The sequence below is a fragment of the Sorex araneus genome, chromosome 9 (genome assembly GCF_027595985.1).
Source record: "Sorex araneus isolate mSorAra2 chromosome 9, mSorAra2.pri, whole genome shotgun sequence".
Taxonomy (NCBI): domain Eukaryota; kingdom Metazoa; phylum Chordata; class Mammalia; order Eulipotyphla; family Soricidae; genus Sorex; species Sorex araneus.
The window spans coordinates 47,908,203-47,921,319 of NC_073310.1; the positions used below are offsets into that span (position 1 = coordinate 47,908,203).

A 13,117-nucleotide genomic window follows, 5' to 3' on the forward strand; every position below is an offset into this window, starting at 1 on the left:
TCCTGCTAACGGTACAACATGGATCCTCGCCCCACTTGAGCCTGGTGTGGAGCCTCAACTTATTATTGTAGCTACTTCTCTAAATTTATTTCCATTTATTTAAAGTACTTGGAATGAATGGTGTTTTTATATTAATCTCTAATGACAGACATTAATTCACATGTGTGTATATATAAATATGTGGTTAGCAGACATTAGAACTCTTTAATACTCCAGCATATCATAAAATGGATATTTTCTTACAAAAATATGATCACTTAGAAAAATTAGAAATATTTTCCAGGTCTCATTTAACATCAAGTCTATGTGAAAATTTCTGTCTCCTGTCTCCAAGCTATCTTTTGATAATTTTGTGCCTTTCACCCTCCCATTCAGTCAAGTTTCGGTTGTAGTTATTTAATTGATTTGATCCGGAACAGTCCCTGGACAATTAGTATGTAAGGGGCATATCAGGGGCTAGTCCTGTGCACAGGTGTGACCGCTGGCCATTTTCAGGAGACCATATACATTGCCTGGGATTGAACCAGACTCCACTGAGGTGGCCTCCTGCCAGGCAAGTGCCTTATCTCCTCTCCTGTCTCTCCTTTCCCATAGTTATTTTTTAAATGCTACTCATTTTTAACATATGCGTTCAAAAAATTTCTAAACTACAGAATGGAACCTTTTTACTTCGAATCATCAATTTTTAGCATCTATTTGCTTTCAATTTGATGTGCATCATATAGATGCACATACAGAATTTGAATACATTAGCACTACTACTATTTTTTTTGTGCTAGAGAACTTGAGACTTCTGCAGATAGAGCTATTCTCATCCCTAAATGATTAAGCATGCATCCCATAAAATATAAAAATATTCTTTTTGTTTTATATAACCACATGATCATGTGTAGGAGATTTTCTAATTGTAGAATTCTTTCACAACTATAATGGATGGACTTCAATGGTCACAGTACTGTCCTCTTTCTCAGCTTTCCCACCCCGACATGGGATCTACTGTAGTTTCGGGCTTAATGTGTAGATGTGAGATGGTGTGGATATTTAGAAGAGATCAGTGCAGTTGTGCTGTTAAAAGTCTCCATTCTGAGAGACTGGAGCGATAGCACAGCCGGTAGGGCGTTTGCCTTGCATACAACCGACCCGGGTTCAATTTCCAGCATCCCACATGGCCCCCCGAGCACCACCAGGAGTTATTCCTGAGTGCAGAGCCAGGAGTTAGCCCCTGTGCATCACTTGGGTGTGACCCAAAAAGCCAAAAAAAAAAAAAGTCTCCATTCTGAAGTTGCTTGATAATTCCTTTTTGTGTCACTTAACCTAGTTGTGTATGCTCCGAGTTTGCTATTGAGAAGAAATTAGTTTTTGATTTGAGTAGGTTGAATCAGTAGGATATATTTTCTGCTGCATTGAAGACAGGAAGTTGGTTTTGGAAGATGAAGAAGCTTAGTGAATTTACATCAAAATACACTTGCTAAAAACCTGGTCCAGCTATCATTTATTCCCAAGTGAACATGCATTTACTCACTGCATTAACATTTCCTGGCAAGCTCTTTTGAAACAAGTTCTCTTGGGGATTCAGCATCTCTCAAGCAACATGTAGGGAGGTGGATGTTTGAGATGGGAGGGTTGCGAATTCTTCTAGAATGTGGTTTTGCAATCCTCTCTGCACAGACTTTAGATTTGAAGCAACTTGAGAAAAGGGCATTATAGCCAATGGTAGACCAATGCACATATATATCTATATGTATAACAAATATATAAGTTATACTATGGTTATCACTGGAGACACATAGCACAACCTATGTCTCTGTCCCTAGTGACAATTCAGAGATGTATTGACTGACATCTGTTTGAATTAAGGAGTGTACCTGGAATAATTAAAGCCATGAATTATAAGCCTAAGTTTGAAATGTGTAGGGGAAACAGCATTTCAGACCTTCCTCCATTCTACAGTGCTAACTTGGAAGTTTTGAACTTTGAAGTGATCACTTGGAGAAGTTGTTGAAGCCCAGATTGCTGGGCTGGCTTCCCCGGGGGGAGCATGATTTGCAGGCCACGCTGGAGCCAAGCAGAGTTGTCAGGTGATGTGGAAGCTGGAATGTAATCACCCTTTGAGAAACAGCCATTGCTTCTGGTTATAGGTAAAGTTTGAACATACACTGTTAGTTTTCAGGTGACCATTTGTCAAGCTTGATTTTTTTTTTAACAGCCAAAATACTTTCGTTAAAAATGTGTATTTGTTGATCCTCCATTATATTAAAAAGGGAATTGTTGGAAAGACATGGGGAGAAGGAACTATAGGAGATAACTAGGATCTTAGATGTATTTGATTAAAAATCATCTCCATGTGGGGTCAGAGAGAGCTCAGTAGGCTGAAGTTAATGCTTTTCAGGAGGTGCAGGTCCAGCTGCTGGCAATTAAACACTCCCCTGAGCACTGAGTTGGGAATAAGCTCTGAGTATTGCTGGATGTGGCTCAAAAACCAACTGCAATCTATACCCCATGCACCCCTTGCCCCCAGGACCCCCAGACCTAAACAGAACATCTATGTGGGTACAGAAAAGGACCACAAGATAAACCAGCAGAGCAGATGTGGCTTGCAGTATTGGGGGACAATATTTGCTAAGTATGCCCTCTTTTCAGCAATTTAGGTTCTCGGAGTTTCAGTCTTACCTAAATATAACTTTCCCAACCACATTGGAGAATTGATGAATAAATGCATTTAAAAATGGTCTATATCTGTGCAGATGTTAGTGGTGGTCACTACAGTATCCTGGAATCTGTCCCAGGTTAGCTATGGTTTCTGGGGCTATTTCCTCCCTTTAGATGGAGTGGTGAAGAAATTCTAAAGGATAATTTCTGTCTCTTTCGGAAGAGGTATCATTGGTCAAGGTCAATGCTGGCTGGTTGTTCTACAGTAGGGGCTAATTAGGCTTATGAGAGATAACTGTGCTAAATCTATTGAGAAAAGAATGCTAGAATTGCGCTGGAGATTGGATTTCAACTTTGCTTTCATGTTGCTTTTTTTTTGTTTTGTTTTGATGTATTAAATGAAGCCAGCCTCCTCTCGAGGGGCAGCAAGTTTCTGATTTGCTTTGTGCTGTTGTGGCATTAGTGTTGATGGAGTTTGGGGTGGGAAACTGGGGACAGAGAAGTGCACTTAATATTAAATGTTAGCCAGCCTTCTGGTGACACAGCTCATTATAGTTGAGCAGCAGCTGTCTCTGACTGCCTCTGTTTTCTGCATTTGTTGAGAATGTTTAATGTTTGGTAGTATTACTAGAACAAAATTGAGAGAAGGTAGATTTCCAGAAGGGTGCTGAGTGATTAATTTTTTGTGTGGGTCTCACTGCTGGTACCCAGAAGGCCCCAGGCCCCCTCCCAAGAATACTTGGTGATTCAGTGTGAAGGTGCAACAATGCAGTGGTGCTTGGACCCTTTGGTGCGGGGGATTACCTGGGCACCTGGCTGGTGCTCTGGACGCAGGGCTGCACTAGGAGTGTTCAGGGCACCATGTGGTACCAGGGATTGAATTGGGGTTGGCCACACAAGGCATGTGCTTCAACTCCTGTGCTATCTCTTTGGCTCCAGTTCCCCCCTGACACACCCTCCCTGCGCAAAGGGGACAGTGGGCCAAATATGTTCGGGAACCTCTGCTCTGGAACAAGTAGAAATAGCTCAGGGGGTGCCTGTGAGGGAGGGGCCACTGGTTTGCTCTGGAATTGTAGGCAAGCTGGGACTGAGTGCTGCTGGTCGCCTTCCCCCTCCCACTGCTTGTTCTGAGATTCACGGTTCTCCCAGGTCCAGGACCCGGCGGGTCTCCGCAGATGGAGTCATTTGTTCGGGTTTTTCCCGCTGTCAGAATGGGGTTCAAGTCCCTGCTTCTGCTGATTGTGTTTCCATGGTGCTTTGCTTCCATGCCCTTTTCTCTCTGTCCTCTTTGTCCTATCTACGTGGGAGGTGGGGGAGGGCATTTAGTATCGTTTCAGTGAGAAGGCAAAATAAAATGTGCCTATTTGATATATTGTCACCCTGTCATATTAGAAATTTGGTGTTTTCAGAATAAGCTCTGCTACTCTTCTTTGTGTCTGTCTGCATGCCCCCTCCCTCTGCTCGGCACCCTCCCCATCTCCCTTCCTCCTGCCAGCAACGTTCTCAGCATGAACCTTTCCCGAGTATGCCCAAGTCAGCTACCCTCCTCTGAACTCCAAGTATTTTTACATTTCTTTTTTATCTTTTTTTGTTTTTGGACCACACCCAGCCGTGCTCAGGGCTTATTTCTGGTTCTGTGCTCAGAAATTATTTCTGCTAATACTGGTACTAAGAGAACTAATATAGGATGCCCGGGATTGAACCCAGTTCTACCCCGTGCAAAATAAGTACCTTACCTGCTGTTCTGTCACTCTGGCTCCCTTTATTTTTTCTGATGACACACTGTCTACCTCCTTTTAACTGTGAGCTCAGGCTTTTAACTGATACATTTTAATTTTTCCCTGTTGTTTCCTTAGTCAGTGATTTGCATGTAGTGAGTAGCCAATTGTTTTGATTCATACGGGCTCCAGTTATCTTGTTTCTAGTCTTACATGTTTATATGTGTGCTCTCACTTGAAAGTTTAACAGGCTACAGACTGTTTACATGCTGTTTGCGTGGCTGACTTGAGCTGGACAGTTTCTAGTTATAGATACTGTTCTTGAAGCTTGTACGGGTGTGAGATAGCAGAGGCTGAGTAGTGAACAAACACGTAGGCCACAAGTATCTTTTTTGCGTCCCCTGATGATGCCCTTATGGACACCAGAGATTTCCTGAAGGTGGGCTGGAAGTCAGGCTCGCGTTAGAAATTTTTATTTGTTTTGGGGATACGCCTGGCAGTGCCCGGGGCCTACTCCTGGCTCTGCACTTAGGGATCACTCCCAGCGGGCTTCAGGGGATTCTGTGAGGTGCTGAAATAGGGCCTGTGTGAGCCTAGTGCTCTAATGCTTTGACCCGCTCATTAGAACTTTTTTGTGTACTGCTTTCATTTCTGTACGCAGGAGTCAGTGGGCATCACGGTTCTGCAGCTGATGAAATCAGCCAGCTTGGTCAGTATTTCTCCACCCCTTTTCTTCAGCGCGGCAGGCAGCTCTTGGATCTTGTTCTCTCCCTGCACCCGCCCTCACTCGGGGAGCCTTCTCTAACGCTCTCGCATTGTCTTCCCTCTTACTGTGCTGGACCTTACTGCTCAGGTCTGATGGATATTTGGTGGTTCTTTTTTCTTTGCTTGCTGTACATGTGTATCCTAAGTGAAAAACACTGTGCATGTGTGTGCGTGCATGTGCGTGTGGTGTCCCCAGCAGTTGTCAGGGGAACTGGTGGCCATCCCCATGATACTTGACCTGGCTGTAATGTCCTGATGATCCATGCTCCATCCATGCCATAAGATGCTGCTTGTGCCCAGGGGTGCTCAGGGAGCCGTATCTGCTGGGGAGCAAAATCGGGGCCTTCTGAGTTTGTACTCTGACCCTTTGAGACATCTTCCTGATCCCGAGGAATAATGAAAAATAAAGTGTTTTATCGTGCTTGTCTTTTTTATCTAATGAAAGAGACACTTACAGTAGAATTAGTGTTAGTTGATGTATATCTATGTACATATCCTATGTCATATATTATTTGCTTTAGGGGTCATGTCTCACAGTGCTCAGGGCTTGGCAGTGCTTGGGGGAGCATGCAATATCAGTGTCTGAATTTGGGCCTCCAGGATGCAACATATGGGCTCAGCCCTTTGACCCATCTCTCCAGCATGCTTGTTGATTTTTTTTAAAGTCGCTTATTATACAGCCCTTTTTTTTTGTTCATTTCCGCTTCTAACTTTGCATAGCCAGAACAGCAAAAATTATTTCATTCTTTTAAATGCAAATGGCCACAAAGTAAATCCAGCAAGTATGTTCCAACTTTTCTGGAAAAAAGTTTTCCCTCATGGGTACTTGACAATTCCCTTGAAAATACAGTAAGTTTGCTGTTTATTGGAAGGGAATTGTGTTTATGAAATCTGCCAGTAAAATCTCCTAAGAGACTTTTGCTCCAAGGAGTTATATTTCTCAGTGGCAAAAATATCCTTCCTGAGCTTTCTGCTCTTGTGGGAGGAGGTCATTTTAGTGTGCTCTGCTCAGATTTTTATTTTTATTGCAGTATAGTCCTTTGGGATTACTGATGATTTCCCTCTTGGTTCTTTTGTGCAAGTAGTTATTTCCATTCAGCACATATTTATGGAGTAGCACTTAATCAGTGACAATCCGGTGTATGTTTTGGCATGATGTTGGTGTAGGTAATTACTAAATCCGGGATGATGGTCACAACACAGACAGATACAGACACACACTCAACACACAGATACCAATCAGTCAATTAAATCTCTTTGTCAAGCCTTGATCAAATAGTTCAAGGATTTCAGCTAACTTTACCGAGTGTTTCAAGAATTACTGGAATCAAATGCTGTTAGTAGAACAGAGATGAGTCTTGACAACAGTCCATTGGATTAAGCAGTGTGGAAGCTGTTGGTAGTCTTTGAGATTTTTCAGAGTGTGGTAGGTGGAAGCCTGATTAGAATTGAGGTTATTGAAGAAGAAACTGGACATAAATAGAAAAATCTTCAATCTGCTATAAAGAGGATTAGAGAACTGGTGTAGGTCCTAGAGGTTAATGTAGTATCAATTGTCTTAGTGCTTTTAAAGACTGTAAATTAACACCTCTGTCCTTACATGCTAAGATGGCTGTAGGGAACAGTAACAGTGAGACTATAGATAGACCTTGACTTTTCCTACAGTGTGTTCTGAACAGAAAAAGGTGTTGGAGATGAGGTTGACCCAGGAGTCTTGATGGACGGACAGTGAGTCTGGAGGATACGGAAGGACTCTGCATCAGAAGGGAAGGTGCAGTGCAGGGGGCAAAGCTCCCACTGCTGTCGGGGGCAGCTGGTAGCGGAAGCCTGGACACAGCAGGTTCTGAAGTATCTAGTTAGGGGCTGAAGAAGATCGCAGGTGGAAGTTTATTTCAAAAGAGCAGATCCAAATGTTATGTAAAGTTTGTAGATTATGATCTCAAGGAGAAAGTGAAGGGGATTAGGAAGCTTAAAGAACATTTTACTTAATGGGCCGCACCTGGCCATGCGGGGTTGGGCTGGGGCTTTTCCATTTGAACCACATCCCTGACCCACTAATGAGTACACAAACGATAATTTTTTTTTTAAGTAAGCTACATTGTATTGGGATAAGCTATCTAAATACCCCCCTCCCCCATTTTTTTTTCCTTTTTAGTTTTTGGGTCACACCTGGCGATGTACAGGAGCTACTCTTGGCTCTGCACTCAGGAATTACTCCTGGCGGTGCTCAGGGGACCATATGGGATACTAGGAATCGAACCCGGGTCGGCTGCATGCAAGGCAAACTCCCTACCCACTGTGCTATTGCTCCAGCCCCAAAGTAAGCTACATTGTAGAGGCCAATTGGCTATGTATAGACATTTTTAGAAATGAAATTTGATATTTAAATTGAGTAGGTCCCTACGCAGCTTGCTGGGGTCAAGGGGAGGATAAGAACACAGGGGAAAGGAATGATGAGTGGGAACCATCTATTTTAAATTATGATCCTGGATACTAGTTACTCCCAGCTTCCCTTGGGGAGAAAATTCCATTTAGTCTGGGAAGACTGGGAGTATGGTGGGTATGGGGGCCTTAGTTCTTTCAGCACACCACCACCATAGAAAGGAAAATTCTAGAACCCTGTTGGATTCCAACGTTAGATTTTCCTAGGAGTCTGGAATGGTACTGAAATCTGGGATTCACATAGTCAGTAAAGGAAGAGGAGGAAAGGGGTATATGCATGTGTTTGTGGAGCGTGGACTGTATTCCATTCCAAAGCACAAAAGTCTCTGTGCTTTGGGTGAACCTTGATCAGGGCACTGGTTTTTGTTTCTTGGGCCACACCCAGATGTGCTCGGCAGCTGCCTCTGGCTTCATTCTCCAAGTGGTGCTTGAAGGACCATGCAGTGTAGGGCATTGAGCCCAGACTTCCTACTTGCGAAACATGTGCCCCTGCCCACTAAGCGCTCTTTCTCTTGACCTCTGAACCTATGTTAAAGAGGTGTAGGTGGGTAAGGGTGCAGTGCAACTACAAGCTATCAGCGTAGTAATTTTTACGTTAATGTTTAATAGCTATGAGCATTAGCATGCTACTTTTTGTGCTGGTTGAAAAGTGAGAAGGAATGCGTATCCTGTATTTCACACTTGTTTCATTTTAGCAGTCTTCAGTGCTTTTAGCTGATGTTGTAAGAGTCAGCTGAAAGAGGGCTTCTTAGGAGTGTGGATTTCTTAACTTGGCCCTGGAAGTTCTGAGCACATCTGGGGTAGGGTCCAGGAATCTGTAGTTTATCATTAATTTTCTTATCCTCCCGGAGGGGGGTAAAATCTATGCCAGATAACACTTCATATGGGAAAAATGGAATGTTGTGGATAAATTAGTTTATTGGCCGAACATATTTTTGAGTTTCAGGTTTTTGTTTGAATATACAAGTTAGAATGATTGTGAAAATTTAAAATGAAATTTTAAAAGCAACTATATTCTCCCTTCAAATAATTTAAAGACATTGTTTTATGTTATTGTGTATCTGTATGTGTCCCTATAAATGTTTATGTATTCGGAAAAACCCCCTAGTACAGAAATGTGTAAAATTGAAAATAAAATTCTTGTTGTTCATTTTTCCCAAATTCTACTCCCTTGAAAAACAACACTGCATACATTTTGCTGTACATTTTGGTGAGACATTTTAATACATATGCAAGCATATACATGATTTCGTCTTCACAAAAAACTCAAACCACATGTGATGTACTAAACTGGCTTTTGTTCTCTTCTGGTCTTTGTCATAATTCTTCTGTGTTTGTATATTCAGATTTGTTTGTAAGAACTACTTTTAACCACCAGAGCGAGGCATTTAAACTGCTTTCATGATCTACGGCATGTTTGTGACATGACCTATGTTGCTTGCTTATTGGAATATCTCTGTGGGTTGAATTGAGATGATTTGTGTGTATTTCATGATAGGACAGAAGGCAATTCAGCATACTTTAAAGAAACCAGTATTTCTTATGCAACCGGTTTTCTTTTTCTTTTTGCAGTTCTTCTTAGATCAGTGGTTCAGTATCTGAACTAAAGGAAAGCATGCGCATGAGTGACTCCATCAAAAAAGAAAAGGGAAATTGACTTGTGCAAAGCTAGACTTACCTGAATTTTCAGACTGTTCCTCTTATAGACTGAGTATTATCCCAATTTAAATTGTTGTTCTCTCAGTGATGCTAACTTGTTGTCTTCTTTGTCTTTACTATAGGATCCAAACTACTGGATACAGGTGCACCGGCTGGAACACGGCGATGGGGGAATCCTGGACCTTGATGACATCCTGTGTGATGTGGCAGATGATAAAGACAGAGTGAGTCTAAGTCCCGGGGAAGCTGCTGTGAATACATGCTGAATACATGCAGTGAGGCCTGGGCAGGGAGGAGGAAATAGGGAGGAGACCTTCCGTTTCAGATGTACTTGCTTTGCAGAGCATTTGGGCTGCTCTGGCATGTTTTGTTTTTATGGTAATTGGTGTGAATTTTCATTGCCTTGAACTTCTGGTTAGTATGATTTACTTGATGCTTGGGACTTCACATTCATTTTAGAGATCTTGGCTTGTACTCTCAAGCACAGGTTCTCCTGTGGACACTGGTCTCTTTCTCTCTGCTCTTACCACTCTGGAGAAGCCCAGGTTCTTTCTTGAACCCATATTCTCTTTCTCTCCCCTCACGTCAAAGTAAATCTCATTCAATAAAGCCTACTTCACTCGACAAGTTTAAATATTTTGCAGCTTTTCCTTAAATTTTTCCGTATTTTCTTTTTTCTTTGCATTTAAAAAAAAATCAATTCCACCACCATTACACCTTCCACCATTTTTATAGCTTTTAAAATGGAAATATTGGTATCAATTTCAAAAACTATTTCCCACCTTATTTTAACCTCTTTTTAAAAACAACAAAATTTTTCTCCAGTTCTGGGGATCAAACCCATGCACCGGGACCTAGGTATGCCTAGACCACTGGGCTTTTGGCCTGGTTTTCTGGTCAGACACCTTCAGATCCTCGTCCCAGTGTTAGGGCCACTGGACGTCAGTGCAAACTGCACAAGGTCTCTCAGTTCTGACCTCCACATTACCTGGGTGATGCCCTGCCTGAGCTACAAGCCTGAGCTCCTTCTGGCATCCTCCCTGGCAGGTTCTTGGCCAGAAGGACTACTGTCCTTTCCTCCTCCTTACTCTCACACTGTAACACCACCTTCAGTAGAGTCTGTGAGTATGACTGAGTGACCGTGGCCACGCAGAGGCATGTGACTCTTTGAAGGCAGGAGGACCATTTACTTTCCAGGTTGTAAGAATTAGTGGCAAGCTGTTTGCTGCATACAGAGGTCAGCAAATTCTTTCCTGTAATGAGGTGATGGGCCACACCCTCCCTTGGACTGGACTTGTAAGGAGACGGCACTAGGGCTCCCGCATGCACCATGATATCATCATAGCCTTGTAACAGCACAGCCTAGCTAAGGCAGGGCAGTTCCATACTAGGCTTGGGAGGTGCAACATCCAGATGCTTGCTCTGGGTCTTTCTCGACACCTCTGGCGACTGGCCCTTTGCCTTGTCCCCTGGGCAGACTGGTGGGGTGGGTGAGCACAGCTGTTACCTCTCATCAGGTCTATGTTCAGACAATTAGCATCATGCCTGGCTTTGAAGGGCTGATCTCTTGTATGTTTTCTCAAAATCTTAAGGGAAATGAAATTTTGAAGTACCAAATGTTGTGTAAATTCAGAGATAATTGGTTCACTAGCACCTGCCTTGCTGCCGTTTATCCCTTGGGTCGCTACTGTGAGTCAGAAATATGTTGTGTCAAAAGTGCAGACCATTTCTGCCCCTTTGTGATTGGATCTTACTTCTCTCGGTGCCATTTCCCCTTCATGTGCGTTTCACAGAGCCAGAAATACGGGTGGCTTTCAGATGTAATTCCTGCAATCCACATGAAAAGCACCATCCAGAGACTTAAATTACAGACACTTTATTGTGTAGTTCAGCTTCAAAAGCTTGAAGTGATTGCAGAGATTTATGAAGGATTTACACAGGTACCCTTTCCCAGGCATAATGCTAGACATCAATAAACTAATAAATTGATTTTTCAATAGTTTTTCTTTCCTTTTTCTGTGTTTTTTAAAAAAATTTCCTTTTTATCATCTTTTCTCTTTTGTTGTTTTTTCTTGTATAAAAGTAATACCATTCCTTCCTCAAAGATGACCAAAAGGAACATCAAAAAAGTGCTCTATATCACTAATTATCAGGGTGATGCAAATCAAAACAACAATGAGATTTCTTCTCACACCAAAGAGACTGGCACACATCCCAAAGAACAACCAGTGTTGGCGTGGATGTGGAGAGAAAGAAATACTCATTCACTGTTGGGAATGCCAATTGGTCCAGTCTTTCTGGAAAGCAATATGGACATTCCCTAAACAATTAGAAATTGAGCTTCCCTATGACCCAGCAATGCCGCTCCTGGGAATATACTGTAGTGGCAAAAAAACACAATGCAGCAAAGCCATCTGCTGCAGCAGTATTCATAGTAGCCAGAATATGGGACCAATTAAGTGCCATGGCTCTCTCATAGTCCTTTCGATGCACTGATGGACAGTGATTATATTTATTTTGGTGCTGAGATTATTGTGACGAGAACAAAGGTGGTTGTATGTGTTTTGATTGAATCCAGGCTGAGGTTTCCAAACCGCTTAGAAATCCCTACTGGTAGGTCTGGGGAACCAAATGGGATGCTGGGGATTGAACCCAGATGAACCGCATGCAAGGCAAATACCCTGCTGCTGTACCATTGCTCTGCCCTTCATCTTTATATTTTTGTTGTAATTGTTTCTTAGCATCTGATCATAAATGCTCTTCTTTCAACACTATTAAATTTTCTGTTAGATCATACACAATATAAAGGATAAAGGAAAGCTCTGATTATATGAAAGAGTTGCATATCCCCTAGGACATTTAATAAATAATTCATGCACTGGATTTTATATTTTGCAAATTTGAGACAAACCTATACTTCCCAGAATTTTTTATATTTCCTATGTAGGTTTTTAACTGAGAAAAGTTATAAACACTAACAGATGAAGTAACTTTTTAAATGATCTTATATCTAAATTCAGATTAAATTAAAATTACAAAATGCTGGAGTATAAATGTCCTACATACTGAAATAACTGTATAATCAGTTTTTAAATTATTCAGTTATCATATTAATATACATTTAATTTAATCTATTTACATTTTAAAGTTTCAAAATGGATTATAAATCATTTTTTGAGAAATGCTTAAAAATAAATTAGTTTTACTTAATGAACATGTTATATGAAAATGACCACAGTAAATTTTTATCTCTAAATTAAAATTAGATTTAGTTTTATTTTAAATTACTAAAATGTTAGAGTATATATGTACCATTGACTGTTAACATTAAATAGTAGAGTATATGTGAGCTCTAAATCAATTTTTCAGTTATTTTAAGTCATTCATTTAATCCACTTAGAGTTTAGATTATTTTATTTTTTAGAAATGCTTAAATATGAATAAAATAGCTATTTTAATTATATTTCATTTTTAGCTGTATCTATAAACAGTTTTAAAAGCTGCATCTGTGAAAATTGTAATTAGTAATCTGTAATCTCAACACACAATTCTACAGGTATAGTTTGGTGCATTGTTTAAATTGAAGGATTGCATATATTCACTTGTGTGGCTAATTTCCATGGGTGTGAAATTTTATTCTAACTTAATCATCCTGGAGTGTTTTCAACTATTTTTGGCAATTGCTCTGAGTAAGGATTTTGACACCTGTTTTGCTTTTATGTTAACAAAAAAAGTATTACGTTCTTTCAAACCATAAAATCCCACTTTAAATAAAAAAGAAATGGGGGGTGAAAAGCCCTGTTCTACATAGTCCCGGCAGGCACATGTGCTGGCAGTGCAGGCCTGACTCGGGCAAGTGGGAGCTTGTTCCAGTGCATCCTGGA

At 41.3% G+C, this 13,117-nt stretch overlaps 1 protein-coding gene across 15 annotated transcripts in view; it reads left to right on the forward strand.

The window, feature by feature from the left end:
• Positions 1-13,117, forward strand: part of PARD3 (par-3 family cell polarity regulator) — a 645,483-nt gene that overhangs the window by 102,967 nt on the left and 529,399 nt on the right. For all 15 annotated transcript variants that reach the window (XM_055147130.1, XM_055147131.1, XM_055147132.1 and 12 more), the window contains exon 2: positions 9,356-9,457. Coding sequence is in view for 14 of the 15 variants with exons in the window: in XM_055147131.1 (XP_055003106.1) it covers positions 9,356-9,457 (102 nt within the window). In the remaining variant the exon portion in view is untranslated. The remainder of the gene's footprint in view (positions 1-9,355; positions 9,458-13,117) is intronic.